Genomic DNA, 24144 nt, shown 5'->3' on the forward strand with positions numbered 1-24144 from the left:
ACAGGATAAGAGGCACATTTTTGCTGAAATGACATTTTTAACTTGTGACGTGAGTTTCTAAGACACAGAATGTTTTTTCACAGTATTTTGCCGACTAGAGCATGAATAAAAGTTTAGTTAATATGTTCAGTGGTTTGATAATTCTGGGAATTCATGGTTTTAAATGTACAAGGTTACTATTTGCAAGCCTTCAAAATCTGCAAAGTATGAATGTAATAGAATACATCTTTAGTAAATTAAATTGGGTTTTTTTTCTGAAAATACTGGAAAGATAGAAGTATAGAGTTGAAAAAAATACACTTTTTGTTGTTCACTGTTTGCTAAAATTCAGATAGTTGAATGACTATTTATATATTTAATTGCAGAATAGGGGTGTGCTTGTTTCTTACTGTCAATAAGCACAGAATTATGTTATCAGAATTATACTAGGTTCATTGCAGTTTTATAACATTTGTTTTTCTTGCTGTTTTAAAACTTGTTCCTTAAGACTTTTTGAAAACTATGTTTTTTAGGATTATTGATAGTTGTTGTTTTTATGTATACAGATGTCCCTAGTATTTTCAGCGGTGACCAGATTGGAATGCTTGATCCCCATCAAACCCTTTTTGGATCTCATGAATCAGGCCAGTGTTGGAATCTAAAAGAAGACAGCAAGGAAATCAATGAACTTACAGACCAATTTGCACCATTCATTGGTGTATTTGGCAGCACTAAGGAAACCTTTAAGAATGGAAACTTTCCTGGTACCTTTTTTCGTTTCCCACTTCGCCTGCAGCCTTCCCAGCTGAGCAGCAATGTTTACGACAAACAGAAGGTTTTGGAGCTGTTTGAATCCTTCAGAGCAGATGCAGACACAGTATTGCTCTTCTTGAAGAGCGTTCAGGATGTTTCATTGCATGTTAGGGAAGCTGATGGAACTGAGAGGCTGATTTTTAGAGTAACTGCTAGTGAGAACAAGGCCTTGAAACATGAAAGACCCAATTCTATCAAAATCTTAGGAACTGCAATAAATCAGTATTGTAAGGGAGTTCCAAGCAATAGCATAACATGTGTGACATACCATGTAAATATAGTTGTAGAAGATGAAAGCGTTAAGGACGCACAGAAAACATCTTGGTTAGTATGTAATTGTGTAGGTGGTCGAGGAATGTGTACTGAACTGGATTGTTTAGCTGATGACTTGAAATTTGTTCCTACTATTGGAATAGCCATGTCTTTATCAACTAATGGGGAGGAAAAAGGAGCTGTAGCAGATTTTTCAGGAAGAGCATTTTGTTTTCTGCCTTTGCCTCCAGGTGAAGAAAGCAAAACTGGACTCCCAGTTCATGTTAGTGGTTTCTTTGGTCTCACAGACAATAGGAGGAGTATCAAATGGCGAGAGCTGGATCAATGGAGAGATCCAGCAGCTTTGTGGAATGATCTTCTTGTGGTAAATATAGTGCCAAAGGCATATACCACCCTTATTTTGGAAGCTATCAAACGAATGGAGACTGAGAAGAATTCGGATTTTCCGTTGTCAGCTGAAAGAATTTATGGGTTATGGCCTGATGAGAACAAAATCAGGGTACCCTGGAAACCAATTATAGTACCTCTCTTTAAAGAGCTGCTCCAGCATACGATTATTTACTCAGTGAGTAATCAATGGATAAAGGTGGAACAGGTGCACTTTTCTGAAATGGATGAGAGTTTGGAGTACACACAGTCTGTTCTCAACTACCTCCAGAATTCAGGGAAGCAGATTGCCAAGGTACCAGCAAATATTGCTAGTGCAGTGCATCTTACTATTTCTACTGCTAAAGCTGTGAAAAAAGTGACTCCTGCTGTAGTACGGCAAGTACTAAGGAAATCTGGACACAGTGGACCTGCTGAAGAAAAGCTTCATCTTTTAGAATTTGTGCTTTCTGATGGAGTCTACAGTGATCTGATTGGATTGGAGCTTTTGCCATTACAGAATGGAAACTTTACTCCTTTTTCCTCATCTGTGTCAGAACAGGATGTAGTTTACATAACCTCAGAAGAATATCCCAGGTATACTTAATATTTTAAATACTGGGTTTTTAGTTTAAATGTTAAAACAGAGCTTCAGACTGTTATTTGCTTATCAACAAACAAGATGATATGCAGCAGCCTGTAATGTAATGAAATAATGCATAGATAGAACTCAGTTTTCTGTATATACGTACATGTTTGTGTGCATATGTCTTATTTGAAAAATTTGACAGCTACTTGCCATTATAACTTTATAAAGAATCATGTGATCTAGGCTTTAGCGGAATACCTCAGGATATATTTCAAATTAGCTGTCTTCTGAGAATTATAAATAGGGAGGAGGTTAGAAACATGCATACTAGGAAGCGCATTAAATTAGGTAATGATAAAAGCTTTTTTTTTTTTAAATTAAAGCTTGAGAATACTTCAGGCTTTTTTTTTTTTGACACCACACACACTTGCTTTCAGTGAAGGGCTTAGTACTAAATACGTGTTGGTTTCAGGGAGTAAGCAGATACTACCATGGAAGGAAGTGGGTTTGTCTTCTACATCTGCTCTCCCTTTGTTCTTTCCAGTCCCTCTCCAATTAATTTTTATTCCTTGCTTATTTCCCAGCTCCATCAATGTTCCAATTTGGTTCACATTTCACCTGCCAAAAAAGCTTAACACTGGGGAGGGGATAGGAAAGAGCAGGCTAGCTGGAATAATTGCCCTTGGGTCACTGGGGGGAAAGCATGACTACTGCTTTTTATGTCTGTACTGGATTATGCATGTGTAAAAGATTTGTTAAATCTGGACACTTCTCCAAGTAATCTCTTAAGAGGTACTGCTTGAAGTCACTCAGACACACCAGATGTTTACCTGTAGCTGTTCCTCCTTATGAAGTGCTACCCGTATGTATGTCCACAACCACCCCTCCTTCTCCTTTCCCTCAGAGTTCCACTAATTTTCAGATCCTCAGCTTGAGAGAATGTGACATGTGCTTTGCTGCTTTTACTGACCTATGAACTGTTTATACAGGAAGTAGAGGTGGGTTGAAGTGTGCCAATGTAGGTATTATTAAGGTAAAAAGTGCTTCAAGTAAGCGCCTTCTGTGAATTGTGGTTTGAATATATGTATAGACAACACATCTTCAAGAAAAGCAGTTGGATGCAGGTAACTGGTCATCCCATGTTGCTTGAAGGGAGTTTGCTTTTTTCAGGTCTGCTGCTGTTCTTTTTCTATTATATTCTGAAACCATGATCCTTCTTGTTCTAGACAATTCAGGTCATTCAATTCAGGGGATTAACACTACTCAGAGCCTGTGATTCTAGTGTCTTCTTAAAAAAAAAAAATTCTCTAGCATCTTTTGAGATGATTTATCTTTTGCTATTCTTTCACTTTGTTTCTCCTTCCAGGAGTTAAGCCAGTATACTAATACAGAAAACGTTCCCATGATGAGACTAACAGATTTTCCTTACAGTCCTGCTTCAGACTAGTCATAAGATACTTTTTTGGGAACTTAATCTTACTCAGTTCGTGTGCTGTTGTTAATGGACTTAGTTTGGTTAGTCTTGTAAAACTGATACAAAAGCATCTTATACCAGGCATAAATCTACTTGCTAGCTATGATAATACAGAAACTTGAAATAGTAATGCTTTATTTGCCTCTGTTCTTGCCTACAGTAATTATTTTTAATTCTGATGTTATAAATAAGATAAATGACTTATGCTAGATGTTTTAAAACACTTTCAACTTAAGAGTTTGGCTCTTTGTGTATTCAAATTTGGAGCCTGCTTAAAAAGCTGAAATAAGCTCTTATGAATTTCTTTCTGTTAACACCTGTGGAAGAATAGGGAAGATTCTGTGTTGGTTTATATATAGTTGGTATACCTCCTGTCAGAAATAAACTGGATAGTTATTTTTTATTCCAGGAAGACCAAAGCCCTAAAAAACTATTTAGTTTTAAGTGCTAACATAAAGGAAGGGAAGGGCACGATGAGACTGACTCTTGGCTACAGTAGTCTTAACCACTTCTGCAGATCTTTTGGAATCCACAGATGTGTGTGAAGTCCTAGAATTACATGTGGTATTTTTTGTATGTTTTCAAATAGAATCTTTTTAAGAGACATAGAATAGTAGGTGGTATTTACCTTTTTTTTTTTGTTAGAATACAAATAGACGAAAATAATTTTCTAATCCCAGTTTTTCTATCAAGAGAAAACTTGCTTACACCTGCTTTGAAAAGAAGAGTAGTTGGAAAAATTAGTTTTTTACTCTCTGCTTCTAAATGTATGATTTTCTCATTTATAAGAAAATGCCCACTGAAAGCCAAATTCTGCATATGTAAGCAATTGCTTTGCATGTGACTGTCTTACCATGGTGATTACCATGCTGGTAATTTCTGTGCAGCAACATAAATTAGATGCTTTGCTAAAGTGTGTTTTGGCGTTTTTTGTTTGGTTTTTTTTATGGTGTGCTTAGATCACTCTTTCCTGGCCTGGAAGGAAGGTTACTTTCTGATGACCTGAAACCTGAAGTTCTAGCTGCTTTGAAAGAAGCTGCCAAAAGCCGAGGTAATGTCTTTTGTATTCTCATATAGTGAAACAGATTGCTAAGGGTTGAACAGACTAGTTCTAAACCCAAGTTAAAACAATGTCTTTTTTGAAATGGAGTTCACATAAATAAGTTGGTCATCTAAAAGAAATATTTAAGATACAATAGGCTATGTTGTTTGAAATGGAAATGACACAAATGAAAATTATAAATGAACAAAAAGGCAAAGGCAAGGGAAGAATATACAATAAAAGAATAGATACTCACTTCGTAAAGCATGTATTCAAGGTTCAGTAATTTTGTGCAAATAGTATTTGTCCACTTAATACAGTCTGAGTTCTATTTTGCATTTGTGGTATCTGCATATGCAATAGCTGTGTCATGGTTTTGGTATTGTGGATCATTTCTTACCTCACAATTGCAAGTGATCACATCAGTGCATTTTTTTAAAACCAGATTAAACTAGCTTAAGCATCTAGCCTCAAGCACACTGTAGACCATATAACTTCATCAAGTGTTCCCTGAGTCTTAATTCATAGTTTATGGTTGTGTCAGTCTGAACCTACTGAAATACTTCCAGTTTTGATCGAAAGACTTGGTGAAGAAGTTTGCTTCATCTCTAGATAAGATGCTTCTATGTTTAACTGCCTTCACAATTAAATTTTTTTGCCTCTTTTTCTACTCAGAGTTTGTCTATATTTATCTTTCCACCTTTGCATTTCATTATGCATTCGATCGGTAAATTTGAAGTCTGAGTCTCAGAAGTCATTTCATGTAAACACAATTTGCAAACAAGTCACTCTTCAGCTTATTTTTAAACAGTGTGAGTATGTGGTGAGCTATTTTACTCTTCAATGTATAGAAAATGTGCTTTTCAGAAAAAGATCCTTGTCTCTCTTTTTTCTAAATTGCTCAATTTATTAGAATTCTTTTTTAGACTGAAAGCATTAGAACCAGACATAGAATACTATAAATCACTGTCTTGATTTGCCTTTTTTGATGCCCTTTATCATGGTCTTCAGTCATTCAGTCACAGTCTCTATTTCTTCAGTCTGTGTTCTGACCTTTTTTTCCCCTTCAATCCTTTATATGTTCTCTGTTTATTATTCTTCCTGTTCAGTTGGAAACCTACTGCTTTCTCCATGGTTTGATCATTGCTTCATTATCAAAAATAATAGAAAAATAAGATAATTCTGAGGCTAAGATATACATTTTTAAAGTATGGCAAAGCATCTATGAAAAAATCGAAAGAATTGGGAGTGACTTATTGCACAGAGTAAACAGTGTCAATATTTAAAATAATATAAATTGTATAGAAGATATGAAATCAGTGCTGGGACTTTCATTGAATATGAAGAACAGCAAGTCTGAAACTACTATAAAGCAAAACTTTGTTCTAAAAAGCAGAATTGTCAAAGGCTTATGGGCATATTATGTGATGGGTGTTGTGTCTATTGTTGCAGTAGATATGCTTGTTTTATTTTTTTTTTACTGTTAATTTCCCCAGTACTGTTTTTAATTAGTTTTGTTTTGTTTTAATACAGACTATAAACTGTTGAAAGTAGTGTATCCAAACAATGGATATTCTTAATCTGTAATAGAACCGTAAAGAACTACTGTGTACTCTAGTAGTAATTGCTGGGACTTTAAAATAACAGAAATATATAGGGATCAAGACAGCCACAGTGAGATTAGATGGATGAAAAATTGTATGGAAGACAGGAATGTTAGCTTTGAAAAATGCCAGTTCCTTGTGATGATACCTTAAATTGACTTTTGGGATGTATTGTCCTAGGCAATTTCGTCCAAGTGAATGTCACAAAGCAGTCCAAAACTATGCTTAAATTAAAAAAACAGAGCAAAACAACCAAAAGAAAATATAGATTTGACAGACTATATGCTTGAATACAGCTTAAACAGAAAAAGCAGAGGTGACTAAAATGAAAAAACCCTGTATATTCATAAAGCAATCCCTTGCTGAATTCTCCTAGGACGTTCCTTCACTTCCAGGCTTGGTCTCTGAGTTGCAACAAAGTCTGTCTAGTCTTTTTAGTTCCTGGGTCACATTTAAGGTCTTGCTTCTGTCTCTCTTCTTCCTCTGGCAGTTTCTTTGAATGGCATTTTTCTAGGGACTTGTTCTTGGTTGGTAGTATGCCTCTCACTGATTAGAAGAACATATTTTTGTAAATGAGTATGACAAATATAATTCTTCTAAATCTTCTAGAAATGCCTAAGGACTTTTAGATAATCCTTTGCAAGATCGTAGTGCCTACTTTTCTCTTCATTCTACCTTCTCCTAAATTATTCTTCATTCTAAGATTTTGCATAATTGTAAAGTACAACTGCAATACCATAAAAGTTGTATGTTATTATAAATAATAAGTATTAGAGGGGTTTTTGACAGGTTTTGAAACCTTACCTGTCAAGAATTTTACTTATAGCTGTAGAAATTATATCAGAGAGATTCCTGGTACAGTTGCAGAAATAGAAACTTTCTTGTATTATTTCTTTGAGAAAATGGGATACATTTTTTCTATTGTGTTGTACAAAGACAACCAGATCTTATTTTTTCTCTCCTAAAATGTGTACTGTATTTTTCTAGTTAATTACTGTTTCTATATTTAGTGTGTTAATGTGTAACTCATGAGCTGTTTTCTGAAAATGGATTTGATTATATTCTAGCCCAACAGCTTCTCTGGGGATTTTCAGGTATGGTTATTAACTGAAGATGTACTGGTTTGGATTGAAGCTTGATATTTGTGCGAATTTGGTGATTAGCTATTCTCATTACCCCAGCTTTCTTGTAAACAAAACTTGCCAAATAGAGCTGCCAAAAGATAGCTACCAAAGATAATTATGAAAAGAGTTCTAAATACAGTTGAGGGGAAATGCATATTGATGAAGAAAACTTGTAGTTACGTTACATAGAAATGATCAATATTTTCATTGGTGTATTTATATACTTTTTAATAAATTCCCATGCAGGAAGATTTCCAGTATTTTAAGATCTCATGTATAGATTTTAAAACAGTATTTCTAAAGATCTATGCTCAAATAATGGGATTTAAGCATAGCTTTTAAGTAGATTCTTATCTTGCTGGCCCACTGCTGCATTTCTCTCTTTCACAAGGCTGCTTTGTTTACCTGCGTTTTCTGTTCAATAGAACTAACAATGCATAGCTCTGTAGGCATGAAGTGAAAGGAAAAAAATTTTTTTCTGAAGGTGTTTTACTACCGATTTCCAGCAAAGCAGGGGCAGTAGATAATATTTTTAATTAGACTGTTGCTTTTAAGGAAATAGCAGATGGAAGGAAGGAAGTCTAGGTGGAAGAAAGATCTGAAATTCAAATAGATGCTTGCTTCCATTTCTGTCATTGTTTTTGATGTTGTTGGGAAGTAGTGGTATTTTTATATTCTGTGCTGTTTTCTTACCCTCAGACATTCTGTAATTTTTCAGTAAAAGTTGTATTAATGATAATTAAGAGATGAGTGTTAACATATATTTCTTCTAGTGAGGGCTTTGATAATAAGAATAAAAGCATATACATCTAAACTTTGTTTCAGCACTCCTTGCACAACTGAGTTTTGTTGCTTGTCAGTTTTAGTGTAAGATCATCTGCACCCTTTGCTATATCTAATAAATAATCTTTCAAATCTATTTGAATCTTTGCAGTTATAGACAAACAAATAATGGATTAGATTTTTATTTACCGCTAGCCAAATAAGTAGTGTAAAGAATCAACCAAACAAAAAAATACGTTTGAAGCTTCTACTTTGATTGTAAATCCATAGTTGCTATGTATGCCTGAGAACTGTCGTGTCAAACTAACAAGTGTGATAACATATTGATAATTTTCAATTTGTTTTAATTTTTATACTAATATGGAATGTGTTTGCTTTTAATTAACTCCTAAAAGCAAGGGGAGCTGGTGTCTGCAGTTCTATTTAACAAACAGTTTTTTCCACAAAATGAAAAGGCAGGGCACAAGTTAGATTTTTTTGTTTGTTTGTTTTTGTTTTGTTTTTTGTTTGTTTGTGTTTTTTTGTTTTTTTTTTTTTAATTTTTATTTTTATTTTTTCTTTCCCCCGCCAACAACCAAAAACACTTTGTTATGTAATTCTGCTCTGTGATTTTCATGGCTTTGCCCTTTTGCTGTAATTTCAGGAAGGCCATGCACTCAGCTGCAGCTTCTGAACCCAGAAAGATTTGCCCGGCTCATTAAAGAAGTTATGAATAGCGTGTGGCCTGGCAGAGACATGGTGGTAGAGTGGTATCCAGGTTTGGAAGACAAAAATCACCCATCAGTTTCCTGGCTTAAGATGGTTTGGAAGAACCTATATATACATTTTTCTGATGACTTGAGTGTGTTTGATGACATGCCGCTTATCCCCAAGACACTGCTGGAGGAAAACCAAACATCAGTGGAACTGGTTAGATTTAGGAATCCATCACCTATCATTCTGGAAGACGAATCTGAGACTCAGCTCCCGGAATACTTAGCTGATATTATTCAGAAAGTTGGAGGGGTTGTACTTAAGAAGCTGGATATTTCTATCCAACATCCACTTATGAAAAAATACTTGCATCCACCATTACCAAGTGCTGTTTTACAAATAATGGAAAAAATGTCCTTACAGAAACTATGCAGTCAGGTTGCATCATTCCCGTCAACACATAAAGATGCTCTTAGGGCATTCTTAGCTAGTTTAACTGATGCAAGTGAAAAAGAGAGAAAAATTATTCAGGAATTGCTAATATTTAAAAAAATCGAAAAATCGTCTGATGAAAGTGTCCCCGTTTTTACTGGGCTAAAAGGTAGTAAGGTATTACACCACACTGCCAAAATTCCACCAGGTCTAAGATTTTCTATTCCAATAATTGACAGCAGTGATGAAGCTACTATTCGCTTAGCTAACCTGCTGAAAATAGAACAGCTAAAGAGCACAGATTGCTTGAAGTTTGTTATACAAGACATTAGAAGTGATTTTTATTCATATGATGAAACAACACAGATAATGCAATGGGTTCTTGAAAATCTGACTTTTCTGAAAAATGAGAATACAGATGTGATAGATTGGCTGACATCACTAAAGTTTATTAAGATTTCACAGGAAAAGATAGTGTCAGCAAATGAACTCTTTGATCCTGAGGTAGAACTTCTTCAAAATTTGTTTTATGCTGAGGAGGAAATTTGCTTCCCCCCTGTTATTTTTACATCTTCAGATATTCTTCATTCTCTGAGACAAATAGGCTTAAAAAATGAGGCCAATCTTGAAGAAAGTGATATTATGAGAGTGGCAGATAAAATTGAAAGTTTGCATGCTAACTCTAACACCAGTCATGATTTGCTGTTAAGAAAAGCTAGAACTCTCTTGATGATTTTGAACAAAAACCATATACTGCTTCACTCATCTGAAACAAAAGCTGCGCTGAAAAAAATAAAATGGATTCCTGCATGTAAGGAAAGACCTCCAAATTATCCAGGATCCTTAGTTTGGAAAGGAGATCATTGTAATCTGTGTTCGCCACCAGAAATGTGTGATGTATCTCATGCAATTTTAGTTGGTTCCTCAGTTCCTCTTGTGGAAAATGTGCTGTTGGATATAGAAAAAGCACTTGGCATCCCCACCAAGCCCAGCATAAAAGCAGTCTTAAAGCATTTCAAAGTGGTGGTTGATTGGCACAGTTCTAAAACCTTCAGTGATGAGGACTATTATCAGTTTCAGCATATCTTGCTTGAGATTTATGGATTTATGCATGATCATCTAGAAGAAGGCAAAGAAGCTTTTAAAGCCCTGAAATTTCCCTGGGTTTGGACAGGTAAAACATTTTGTTCCCTCGCACAAGCAGTAATAAAGTCAGTACCTGATCTTGATCTCCAGCCTTATCTACATTATGTGCCAAAAACTATGGCGAAGTTTCACCAGTTGTTTAAATGTTGTGGTTCAATTGAGCAGTTAACACCAGACCATGTTTCTATGGTCATTCAGAAAATATATCTAAAAAGTGAGCAGTCTCTCTCGGAACAAGAGAGTAAACAAAATCTTCACATTATGTTGAGCATCATAAGATGGCTGTACAGCAATCAGATTCCTGCAAATCTGCATACACCCATGCCACTATACAGTGGCAAACTTCCTTATAAACTTGCAATGAGGCCAATTCATGAGTGCTGTTATTGTGATATCAAAGTTGATGACTTAAACGATTTGCTTGAAGATTCTGTTGAACCAATAATTTTGGTGCATGAAGACATACCAATGAAAACTGCTGAGTGGTTAAATGTCCCATGCCTTAGTACAAGATTGATTAATCCAGAAAATATGGGATTTGAGCAATCTGGGCAAAGAGAGCCTCTGACTGTAAGAATTAAAAACATTTTGGAAGAATACCCTTCCATTTCAGATATTTTTAAAGAGCTTCTTCAAAATGCTGACGATGCTAATGCAACGGAATGTAATTTCCTGATTGACATGAGAAGAAATATGGATATAAGAGAGAATCTTCTGGATCCAGGAATGGCAGCATGTCATGGTCCAGCTTTGTGGTCATTCAATAATTCTGAATTTTCTGACTCTGATTTCCTAAATATAACCCGGTTAGGAGAGTCTTTAAAAAGGAGTGAAGTTGACAAAGTAGGAAAATTTGGACTGGGATTCAATTCTGTTTATCATATCACTGATGTTCCTATTATTTTGAGCCGGGAGTTCATGATTATGTTTGATCCAAATGTTAACCATATCAGTAAGCATATTAGAGATAAATCTAACCCTGGGATCAAAATCAACTGGAGTAAACAACAGAAGAGGCTGCGAAAATTTCCCAATCAGTTTAAGCCATTTATAGGAGTTTTTGGTTGCCAGCTACCACTGACTGTAGAATCTCCTTACAGCTACAAAGGAACGCTTTTCAGGCTATCCTTTAGAACTCAGCAGGAAGCTAAAGTGAGTGAAGTCAGCAGTGCATGTTACAATACAGCAGACATTTACTCTCTTGTGGATGAATTTAGCATTTGTGGTCATAGACTGATAATATTTGCTCAGAGTGTAAATTCAATGGTTTTGAAATACTTGAAAATTGAGGCAGATGATCCCGGGGTGGCACAAGATGTTGTCACTATCAAAAAAAATCTGTGTTCTTCCAAAGCCTTGACTGCACCAAATGTAAGTGTTTTAAAGGAAGCGGCTAAACTCATGAAGGTCTGCAGCAGCAGTAATAAAAAGCTTCCCACTGAAACACCAAAGTCCTCGTGTATCTTACAGATAGTAGTAGAAGAATTTCACCATGTATTTAGGCGGATTGCTGATTTACAGTCTCCACTTTTCAGAGGTACGGAAGATGATCCAGCTTCTTTCTTTGAAATGGCTAAATCAGGACAGATAAAAAGATCAGCTGATGAATTGCCTCAGAAAACAGTAGATTCAACAACATGGCTTATATGTTCTTGCATGGACACTGGAGATGCTTTAAAATTTTCATTACATGAAAGTGGACGAAGACTAGGTCTTGTTCCCTGTGGTGGAGTAGGAGTGTTGCTGTCTGAAACCCAGGATCAAAAGTGGATTGTGAAACCTAATTGCAACAACATGGGTGAAGTATTCTGCTATTTACCTCTACGAATAAAAACAGGCTTACCTCTTCATATAAATGGCTCCTTTGCAGTTACTTCAAATCGAAAAGAGATCTGGAAAACGGACACGAAAGGAAGATGGAATACAGTATTCATGAGGCATGTTATTGTAAAAGCCTACATAGAAGCACTTTGTGTTCTACGTGACATGGCAATCAATGGTGAGCTAGTTGACTACAGTTACTGTGCAGTGTGGCCAGATCCTGATTCAGTTCATGATGATTTTTCTGTTATTTGTCAAGGGTTTTATGAAGACATAGCTCATATGAAAAGCAAAGAAGGGATCAAAGTGTTTTCTGATGGTTTCTCTTGGGTTTCCATGAAGAATGTAAGGTTTTTAGATGATTCTATACTGAAACGACCAGATGTTGGACCGTCAGCCTTTAAGATCTTTCTGAAGTACCTTAAAAAAACTGGTTCCAAAAATCTGTGTGCTGTAGATCTCCCCTCCTGGGTAAAGACAGGATTTGAAGAAGCAGGATGCAAATACATATTATTGGAGAACACTTTCTCTGAGAAACAGTTCTTTTCTGAGGTATTTTTCCCTAATGTTCAGGAGATTGATGCAGAGCTGCGTGATCCTTTGATACGTTATGTTCTCAATGAAAAAGTTGAGGAGTTCTCAGGAATTCTTCGTATTACTCCATGTATTCCCTGTTCATTAGATGGACATCCATTAGTTACACCATCAAGACTGATCCATCCTGAAGGAAGAGTTGCAAAGTTATACGATGCTGAAGATGGAAGATTTCCTTACGGCACCACTCAGGATTATCTTAACCCCGTTATTTTGGTTCAACTTGTTCAGTTGGGAATGGCTAAAGACGATGTTTTATGGGAAGATCTGGTAGAACGTGCAGAGTCAGTAGCTGAAATTAACAAGACTGATCATGCTGCAGCTTGTCTCAGAAGCAGTATTATATTGAGTCTCATTGATGAAAAACTAAAATCTAGGGATCCTAGAGCTAAAGAATTTGCTGCAAAATGTCAAACCATCCCTTTCCTTCCTTTCCTTAGCAAACCAGCAGGCTTCTCACTGCACTGGAAAGGCAGTGATTTTCAGCCTGAAGCAATGTTTTCAGCAACCGATCTTTTCACTGCTGATCATCAAGATATAGTTTGCCTAATACAACCAATTCTTAACGAAAATTCCCACTCCTTTAAAGGTTGTGGTGCGTTGTCATTAGCTGTCAAAGAATTTTTGGGTTTACTGAAGAAACCAGCTGTTAATTTGGTCATAAATCAGTTAGAAGAAGTTGCGAAGTCATTTGATGGAATCACGTTGTATCAAGAAAATATCACTAATGCTTGTTACAAATATCTACATGAAGCAATGTTACAAAATGAATCAACAAAAGCTATGATAATTGAACAACTGACAAACTGTAGTTTTATTCTAGTTGAGAACGTGTATGTTGATCCAACAAAAGTGTCTTTTCATTTGAATTTTGAAGCAGCACCCTATCTCTATCAGTTGCCTAATAAATATAAAAATAGTTTCCGTGAGCTATTTGAAAGTGTGGGTGTAAGACAGGCTTTTACAGTTGAAGATTTTGCTGTAGTTCTGGAATTAATAAATCAGGAAAGAGGGACCAAACAACTAACAGAAGACAACTTTCAGCTTTGCAGGAGAATAATTAGCGAAGGAATATGGGGCCTCATTAGAGAGAAGAAGCAGGAATTTTGTGAGAAAAAGTATGGCGAGATTTTGTTACCCGATACTCGTCTTGCACTCCTGCCTGCAAAATCTTTGTGTTACAATGACTGTCCATGGATTAAAGTTAAAGACACAACTGTTAAATATTGTCATGGTGATATTCCAAGAGAAGTTGCAGTAAAGCTTGGAGCAATACCAAAACGCCATAAAGCTTTAGAAAGATATGCATCCAATATCTGTTTTACTACCCTTGGAACAGAATTTGGCCAGAAAGAAAAATTGACAAGTAGGATTAAAAGCATTCTTAATGCCTACCCTTCAGAAAAAGAAATGCTGAAAGAGCTCCTTCAGAATGCAGATGATGCAAAAGCTACAGAGATCTGTTTTGTGTTTGACCCTAGACAGCATCCAGCTGATAGAATATTTGATGAGAAGTGGGCACCACTTCAAGGACCAGCACTGTGTGTTTACAACAATCAGCCTTTTACAGAAGATGATATTCGAGGAATTCAGAACCTTGGAAAAGGTACAAAAGTAGGAAATCCCTGTAAAACTGGACAATATGGTATAGGTTTCAATTCTGTTTATCACATTACTGATTGCCCTTCTTTCATTTCTGGCAATGATATACTTTGTATTTTTGATCCTCATGCTAGATATGCACCAGGTTCAACATCAACAAGTCCTGGCCGCATGTTTAGAGATTTAGATGCAGATTTCAGAACACAATTCTCAGATGTACTGGACCTCTACTTAGGAAACCACTTTAAACTGGATAATTGTACAATGTTTAGGTTTCCTCTTCGAAATGGAGAAATGGCGAAAGTATCAGAAATTTCCTCAGTTCCGTGCTCAGATAGAATGGTCCAAAATCTTTTAGATAAGCTGCGTACAGATGGAGCAGAACTCTTAATGTTTCTGAACCATATGGAAAAAATTTCTATTTGTGAGATAGAAAAGACAACAGGAGCACTGAATGTGCTGTATTCTGTACAAGGCAAAATCACTGACGGAGACAGACTGAAACGAAAGCAATTCCATGCATCTGTAATTGACAGTGTAACTAAAAAAAAGCAGCTAAGTGAAATACCTGTGCAACAGATTACTTACACAATGGATACTGAAGACTCGGAAGGAAATCTTACAACTTGGTTAATTTGTAACAGGTCAGGCTTTTCTGCCATGGAAAAGGTATCCAAAAGTGTGGTTTCAGCCCACAAGAATGAGGACATTACTCTTTTTCCACGTGGTGGGGTAGCAGCTTGCATTACTCATAATTACAAAAAACCCCACAGAGCATTCTGTTTCTTACCGTTATCTTTAGAAACTGGGTTACCCTTTCATGTGAATGGACACTTTGCTCTGGATTCTGCAAGAAGAAATCTATGGCGTGATGATAATGGTGTCGGAGTAAGAAGTGACTGGAATAGTAGCCTAATGACAGCACTGATAGCACCAGCCTATGTTGAACTGCTGATTCAGCTGAAGAAACGGTATTTTCCAGGCACTGATCCTACAGTATCAGTGCTGCAAAACACACCCATTCATGTTGTGAAAGACACTTTAAAAAAATTTTTATCCTTTTTTCCAGTTAATAGACTTGATATTCAGCCAGATTGGTATTGTTTAGTGAAAGCAGTTTACAGTTGCATTTATGAAGATTTGAAGCGTCTTCTACCTGTTATGCGAGCTCCAAATATTGATGGTTCTGATTTGCATTCTGCTGTTATCATCACATGGGTTAACATGTCTACTGTGAACAAAGGCAGGCCGTTCTTTGACAATTTACTACAAGACGAATTGCAACATCTCAAGAATACAGAATACAACATCACAACGCGGAAGACAGTGGCTGAAAATGTTTACAGACTCAAGCATTTACTCTTAGAAATTGGATTTAATTTGGTATATAACTGTGATGAAACTGCAAATCTTTACCATTGTTTGGTAGACGCAGATATTCCTGTCACCTACGTGACACCTGCTGATGTCCGATTATTTTTGATGACATTTTCTTTTCCAGACTCTAACTGCCACATTGGAAAGTTACCCTGTCGTCTTCAGCAGACAAATTTGAAACTCTTCCATAGTCTCAAACTTCTGGTTGACTATTGTTTTAAAGATGCAGAAGAAAGTGAAATCCAAATTGAGGGCTTGCCACTCCTCATTACTCTTGACAATGTTTTGCAAATTTTTGATTCAAAGCGACCGAAGTTCTTAACAACATACCATGAACTGATTCCATCTCGCAAGGATCTCTTTATGAACACATTGTATTTGAGATACAACAGTATTTTACTTAGCAGTGAGGTAGCTAAAGTCTTTGATATCACAAGTTTTGCTGAATTGTTATCATCTGTGTTGCCTAGAGAATATAAAACTAGAAGCTGTATGAAATGGAAGGAAAACTTTGCAAGTGAATCTTGGCTTAAAAATGTGTGGCATTTTATTAGTGAGTCTATACATACTAAAGAAGAGCAAGAAGATACACAAGCAAAATTCGATGATGTTGTTGAAACTTTGAAGGACTGGACTTTGCTCCCAGGTGTAAGGTTTACTCTCTCAGCTAATCATCTTGTTGTGCCGGAGTGTGATGTTTTGCTGCCCCTCAGCATTATGCATATAGCTGTTTTTCCAAATGCTCAGAGTGATAAAGTCTTTCATGCTTTAATGAAAACAGGCTGTATTCAGCTGGCATTGAACAAAATTTGCTCCAAAGACAGTGCTTTAGTGCCTTTGTTGTCGGGATGTACAGCAAATATAGATAATCCTTCAAGCATTCTGAAAGCCATACAATATATGGTACAGACATCAACTTTTAGGACTGAAAAGTTAGCAGAAAGTGACTTTGAGGCTCTCTTAATGTACTTCAATTGCAATTTATGTCATTTGACATCTCAGGATGACATTAAAATTTTAAAGTCTCTTCCATGTTATAAATCAATTAGTGGCCGATACATCAGCATTTCAAAATATGGGATGTGTTACGTCCTCACGAAAAGCATCCCATCAGTAGAAGTAGACAGATGGACACAGTCGACTTCATCAGCTTTTCTTGAAGAGAAGGTTCATTTGAAAGATTTGTATACTGTGCTTGGCTGTGTCTCTGTGGATGATCTTGAAGTGTACTTGAAACATCTTTTGCCAAAAATTGAAAGTCTGTCTTACGATGCAAAATTAGAACACTTGATCTACTTAAAGAATAGGCTAACTAGCATTGAAGAAACTTCAGAAATGAAAGAACAGCTGTTTGAAAAGCTTGAAAGCATTTTGATCATTCATGATGCAAGCAATAGATTAAAACCTGCAAAATATTTTTATGACAGGACTGTCAAAGTCTTTGAAGTTATGCTTCCTGAAAAATTCTTTATACCTCAAGATTTTTTTAAGAAACTAGAGCAACTTACAAAACCAAAAAATCAAGCTGCATTCCTTCCATCGTGGGTAACGTTTCTACGACATATTGGATTGAAATTCATAATTTCACAGCAACAGTTATTACAGTTTGCTAAGGAGATCAGCATGCGAGCAAATACAGAAAGCTGGTCTAAAGAAACACTACAGAATACTGTCGATGTCCTCCTTCATCACATATTTCAAGAAAGAACTGACCTTTTGTCAGGAAATTTTCTGAAAGAATTGTCATTAATTCCTTTTCTGTGCCCTGAACGAGCTCCAGCAGAATTTGTTAGATTTCATCCTCAGTATCAAGAAGTTAATGGGACACTTCCTCTTATTCGATTTAATGGGGCACAGGTGAATCCTAAATTCAAACAGACTGATGTGTTGCAGTTGTTGTGGACTTCATGTCCCATTCTTCCTGAGAAAGCAACACCTTTAAGCATCAAAGAGCAAGAGGGAAGTAGTCTTGGTGCGCAAGAACAACTTGAGCAAGTTTTAATGATGCTGAATGTTAATTTGGACCCTCCCCTGGACAAAGTTATCAATAACTGCAGGAATATATGCAATATAACAACTTTGGATGAGGACATGGTGAAAACTAGGGCTAAGGTCCTAAGAAGCATTTATGAATTTCTTAGTACAGAGAAGAGGGAATTCCGCTTTCAGCTTCGAGGAGTTTCTTTTGTAATGGTGGAAGAAGGTTGGAAGCTCCTTAAGCCTGAAGAGGTAGTAATAAACCTTGAGTATGAATCTGATTTTAAACCTTATCTTTACAAACTTCCTTTAGAACTTGGTACTTTCCATCAGTTATTTAAACATTTGGGTACTGAAGATATTATTTCAACAAAGCAATATGTTGAAGTTCTAGGTCGCATATTCAAGAACTCAGAAGGAAAGCAATTGGATCCTAATGAAATGCGCACAGTTAAGAGGGTAGTTTCTGGCCTGTTCAAAAGTCTTCAGAATGATTCTGTCAAGGTTAGGAATGATCTTGAGAATATGAGGGATTTTGCCCTTTACCTTCCCAGTCAAGATGGTAGGTTGGTAAAGTCTAGTATCTTAGTTTTTGATGATGCACCGCACTACAAAAGCAGAATCCAGGGTAACATCGGTGTGCAAATGCTTGTTGATCTTAGCCAGTGTTACTTAGGCAAAGACCATGGTTTTCATACTAAATTGATAATGTTATTCCCTCAGAAATTGAGGCCTCGCTTACTTAGCAGTATTCTTGAAGAACAGTTGGATGAAGAGTCTCCCAAAATTTGTCAGTTTGGAGCATTATGTTCTTTGCAGGGAAGGTTACAGTTACTGTTGTCTTCAGAACAATTCATCACAGGACTCATTAGGATTATGAAGCATGAAAATGACAATGCTTTTTTAGCTAACGAAGAAAAAGCAGTAAGACTTTGCAAAGCTTTGCGAGAAGGTTTGAAAGTTTCCTGTTTTGAGAAGTTGCAAACAACATTAAGAGTTAAAGGTTTTGCTCCTATTCCCCACAGCAAAAGTGAAACATTTGCTTTCCTGAAGAGATACGGAAATGCAGTAATACTGCTTTACATACAGCATTCTGACAGCAAAGACATAAATTTCCTGTTAGCATTAGCAATGACCTTAAAATCTGCAACTGACAACCTGATTTCTGATACCTCGTATTTAATTGCTATGCTGGGTTGTAATGATATTTACCGGATCAGTGAGAAGCTTGACAGTTTAGGAGTGAAGTATGACTCTTCTGAGCCATCAAAACTTGAACTACCAACACCTGGCACTCCTATACCAGCTGAAATTCACTATACACTTCTTATGGATCCAATGAATGTATTTTATCCTGGTGAATATGTTGGTTACCTTGTTGATGCTGAAGGTGGTGATATATATGGATCATATCAACCAACTTATACCTATGCAATCATTGTACAAGAAGTAGAAAGAGAAGATGATGAAAGTCCCAGTTTTCTAGGGAAGATTTACCAGATTGATATTGGATATAGTGAATATAAAATAGTGAGCTCTCTTGACTTGTACAAATTTTCAAGACCGGAGGAAAGTTCTCAAAGCAGGGATAGCACACCTTCTACCCCAACCAGTCCTACAGAATTTCCAGCACATGGACCGAGGACAATTCCACCTCTTTTCACTGGTAGAGAGAGCCACAAAACAATGTCCTCAAAACATCACTCTCCAAAAAAGATAAAGTCAAACTTGTTGCCAGAAATATTAAGAGAAGTGACATCTGTGATTGAACAGGCTTGGAAGCTTCCAGAATCTGAAAGAAAAAAGATTATTAGGAGGCTGTATCTTAAATGGCATCCAGATAAAAATGCAGAGAATCTTGATATAGCTAATGAAGTTTTCAAACATTTACAGAATGAGATTAACAGGCTAGAAAAACAGGCCTTTATGGATCAAAATATGGACAGAGCCTCAAGACGACCATTTTCATCCTCAGCTTCTCGATTTCAGTCAGATAAATTTTCATTTCAGAGATTTTATACTTCATGGAATCAAGAAGCAACAAGCCACAAATCTGAAAGGCAACAGTATAAAGAAAAGTGTCCGTCTTCCACGGGGCCATCTTACTCGCAACGCTTTTTCGTCCCACCTACGTTCAGATCTGTTGGCAATCCTGTAGAGGCACGTCGATGGCTGAGGCAGGCCCGAGCTAACTTTTCAGCTGCAAGAAATGACCTTCATAAAAATGCCAATGAATGGGTATGCTTTAAATGCTACCTTTCTACTAAACTAGCCTTGATTGCAGCTGACTACGCTGTGAAGGGCAAATCAGACAAAGACGTAAAACCAGCAGCCCTTGCACAAAAAATAGAGGAATATAGTCAGCAACTTGAAGGCCTTACAAATGATGTTCAGACATTGGAAGCTTATGGAGTAGATAGCTTAAAAACTAGGTATCCTGACTTGCTTCCTTTTCCACAGATTCCCAATGATAGGTTTACTTCAGAAGTTGCTATGAGAGTGATGGAATGTACTGCTTGTATCATAATAAAACTTGAAAACTTTATACAACAAAAAGTCTAAGAGATTTGAAGAGGTTAGAGAACTGTTTTGTCAAGAGCTTAGGTATTCCATGTGGCATACAAATGCGATTGTGCAGATTACTGAACATCCAAGAGGTTACACATTGCCAGGCAGTTCAGAAGCGTAGTGCACAAAGATGGATGGTACTGAAGTACTTAGAATTGAAATTCATTTAAACGGGAGGGTTTTTTTTAACTGAGCCTGCTGTATAAGCAAACTGTAAAACATGAATATTTTTTAAAATTTGCAAGGAAACTGAGCTGCAAAAATTAGCTGTATGCACAATACTGTCATTAATTGGCATATTATTGAACTGCACTTTATATAACCAAAGCTTAGCTTTCTGTTAGATGAAGCCTGTAATTATAACTCCTTATTAGATTTTATTTCATTTAATATAATGTTTCCAAAACGGTAATGTCAGTTTTCAATGTACTGATCTTAAGACTGGACATGCTATGAAACGGGAGGTGGGACGGAAATGAAAATAACTTTGGAGGTATTGCTCCAAAGCATTTCTGTATTCTTTTGTGTTCTGTGGACATTCGTGTCACTCATAGTACTACTCTTATCAGCTGGATCTGATTACAAATTTGCTGCAGCATCACATTGTGAACATTTAAAGGACAGTTTAGTACCTGTGAACTGGTACAGTTATTTTAATGCTGAATAATGAGACTTGATTTAACACGCAACTTCATGTCATGCATTGATTGCATTTACCTTATTATAAAATAATTAAGTATTTAATTTACTTTTTTCTTCTAGAGCTCGTCATCTTTTGTTTAATGAAAAATGCATGTGGACGATACAAAATTGGTGAACATTATTATGGTGTTTTATGATTTTGTTTTTGAACACCAAAACTCAGTTTTCAGATGTCTAAATGCTTGAGTTTCTTTTTTTTTCCCCTGCGTGTGTGCCTTTGTGTGTGTACATATATATATATATTTTTCCACAAACAAACATTGATAATAGTACAATTCAGTAACCCATTTTTGGTGTACACTGAGCACTGTTTTTTGTTACATGTTTAAAGGTGCTGCATTGTAATGCTCTTTATTTTGTTGTTCACTACAGCCCTAGGGAAGTCTGATTTTTAGTTCACACTCTTTCTTTTTATAGTTTGTAATACTTTTGGTAATGTCATGCAATATGTTCAACGTTAGCTGTTTGTAAAAAAAATTCTAAAAAATTAAAAAATATGGAAGGATAATGCTAAATGGAAGGATTTTTCTTTGCTGGATTAGCTACATTTAACATAAATGTTAAACATTTTCCAGTGACACGCTATTACAATTGTTTACTTGACAGCACAGTGAAACTGTAATTTAACTTACAGAATATAAAGGAAGGTAAACAACAGTGAGCTTATAGGGCTGATACAGCTGCGATAGTGTTGTAATCCAAAAATAAAAAATCATGATGAAGGCTTCTTCAGTTTTGTGCAAATTATAAAGGGCTTGTTCTCTTCTGAAAAATCTTGCAAATTGTAGTGGGAAGAAATGTGATGTTTGGAAAATGATACTGCTTCTGATTGTGAAGCCCTAGTATTATTTCTGCTGTTAAATATTAAGTGCCATAATTTTAATAAAGAAAAATGCAAACATGTAGTTCAGTCTGATGTGTTTTGGTTTTATAAAGTAGACTAAATTTACCTATTATTTTAAGCTTTCTTTTACATAGGTAAATACACACTCTCTTTTCAATCCATTCTAAATAACTGAACAAATATTTAAATGCTATTAAAAAGGAAAAATGCTTTTTTCTTGACAAGTGTTTGCAGTTTTCTCAAAGAAATTGTACATTTTGCTCATTTTTTTGCAATAAATAGCATGTAAGTAAACCACAAATCCTCGTTTGCCATGAAATAAATCAGTTTAGTTAATTCTGTATGTTTTTTAAACAGATTCTTTTGTGGCTCTTACTTAGTTTGTGCATTAGGTCAGATGAATAGTGTTCAGTGTAAGCAAAATACTAACAAAAGGAAACAGTTCTTGTCATGTTTTTTAGTTTAAATGGAGCTAAAACATAAGGTAGCATGGTAGCATGAAAATGCGTAACAGAGGAGCAACATGAACACTTTCCCATTTTTAGGTGAGATCTTGAGGAAGGAACAAAACACGTAACTGTGTTTTGTAAGCAACTTATGTTGCCTTCCCAATGTTATTATGAACCATTGAAATGGCTATGCAGAACTACTAAACTATTTTGTTATATTTTTATTTTATTTATTTTGTATATATTGTTGAGTGCTGTGAGAAAGAAAATAATCCTAGTTCTTAGGAAGCTAGTGGTCTGAAGTAATTTTAAATATTGAACCAAGGTGAGCAAGAAAACCTGAATGACAGAGAAAAATTCATTTATTCTATACTCCTGGGTTGATACCATCAATCAGTTGCATTAAAATTTACATATGGATACAGAGAGACAGGCAAGATGGTGTCTCAGTTGGAAGTCTCTTATTTTCTTTTTTTTATTTGCTTAATTCACTGTAACAGGTAGCCTAAATAAAGAGGCCTTATGAAATCAGGAAACCATATTGTGATAGAAACTGATTTCCTAAGTGCCATTTAATCCCTGTTTAAAAATAAATAAATAAATAAATAAAATGCTTAATTCATGCTTCGTTTTGGCTTAGCTGGGAGCCTTGGGGAATGCAGAATAACATATTTGTTCCTAAGTTAGGCATGGAAGCTCAGAACAGTTGGTATGTGACGATTCCTTAGTAAGGGTCGATAGAAGTAAATGTTAGCATGTAAGTTCCACAAAAATATATTTTACAAGTAATTCTGCACATTACACAAGTTCATATGAAAGAAAAGGTCTTTTCAGCCAGATATATGTGCTAGTTATCTTCCACAGGTACCACTAATGTATTTAGGAAAAGCAGCTTCAGCAGTCCTGTTTGTTTCCCAGGATTATAGTTGTGAGGTTTGGCAAAGATTAGTGGTAAGGGAAACTGATTTAACTGTACATTTAGTAGCCTAAATCTAAGGGACTGTGGTTGTAACAAGCCTTGGCACGTTTGTTACTATTTATCTTCTTGTGGAAGCTTTAAAAGTTTTCCTCTCGAACAATGGCATTAGCACCTATTCTAAAAAGCACTGGTCACTTGCCTCAGCAATTAGTGACAAGAAAATACCTTTTTTTTAATTTATTAAGGAAATAGATTTTTGTGTAGCCAACTACCAAAAGAAGAATGGTTTGTTGTATAAAGAAATGCAGTTTTGCAGTATTTGTACTCAAATCATCATCAGAAAAAAGTTACTATGGTGATTTGAAAACTAGGATTCAAGAACTATTAGTATAAGGATTGCATTCACTTGGTACTTGGGTTGCTTTAAACGAGACTTTAATAAAATCTATTGTAATTGTTCCAGTTAAAGAAAGGAGGGTAGTACCAACTTTGAGATTTCCTATTGCTGGATCTGAATGCTTTGAGGATGGCTGGATTGGTATTGTGGAAGTAATAGGCAGAAAGTAATAGTTCAAAAATAATTAAACTTGACAGCCAAAGTAGATGTTTTCATTTGAAGAAGACGCACATTTTTGTCACATGGAGATGTTTGTCAATGAGTTTTTCAACAAAACTGTATCTTTTCTTTGGTTTACTTTCTGGATGATTAATTCAGTAGCACTGGCAGGTTTTTTTGCTTACTTTCATCTAGTACAGATGAAGACAAAGCAATTCTAGTTGTCCAATGAAACCTAATTATAAAGCATTTTCTAAATTCTGGAAAGTAAATTCTTAGTTGAGGCCAAGGTTTTTGTTCATATTTTTACATAATGTACATTTCACATTCTTAGAGACTTGGGAAGATAATTTCGTTTTAAAAATGAAAACATTCATTTAAGTGGTGTTTCATTTGAACACAAAAGGAGAAGCAGAC

The 24144-nt window shown here is 35.8% G+C and overlaps 1 protein-coding gene across 2 annotated transcripts in view; it reads left to right on the forward strand.

Moving 5' to 3' along the window:
- The window catches only part of SACS (sacsin molecular chaperone), a 70776-nt gene extending 48912 nt beyond the window's left edge, over nucleotides 1–21864 (forward strand). For both annotated transcript variants that reach the window (XM_075139927.1, XM_075139928.1), the window contains 3 exons: nucleotides 546–2028; nucleotides 4454–4545; nucleotides 8691–21864. In XM_075139927.1, the coding sequence (XP_074996028.1) occupies nucleotides 546–2028; nucleotides 4454–4545; nucleotides 8691–20251 (13136 nt within the window). In that variant the 3' untranslated portion in view covers nucleotides 20252–21864. The remainder of the gene's footprint in view (nucleotides 1–545; nucleotides 2029–4453; nucleotides 4546–8690) is intronic.
- The last annotated feature ends 2280 nt before the right edge of the window (nucleotides 21865–24144 follow it).

The sequence above is a fragment of the Calonectris borealis genome, chromosome 1 (assembly GCF_964195595.1).
Source record: "Calonectris borealis chromosome 1, bCalBor7.hap1.2, whole genome shotgun sequence".
NCBI lineage: Eukaryota > Metazoa > Chordata > Aves > Procellariiformes > Procellariidae > Calonectris > Calonectris borealis.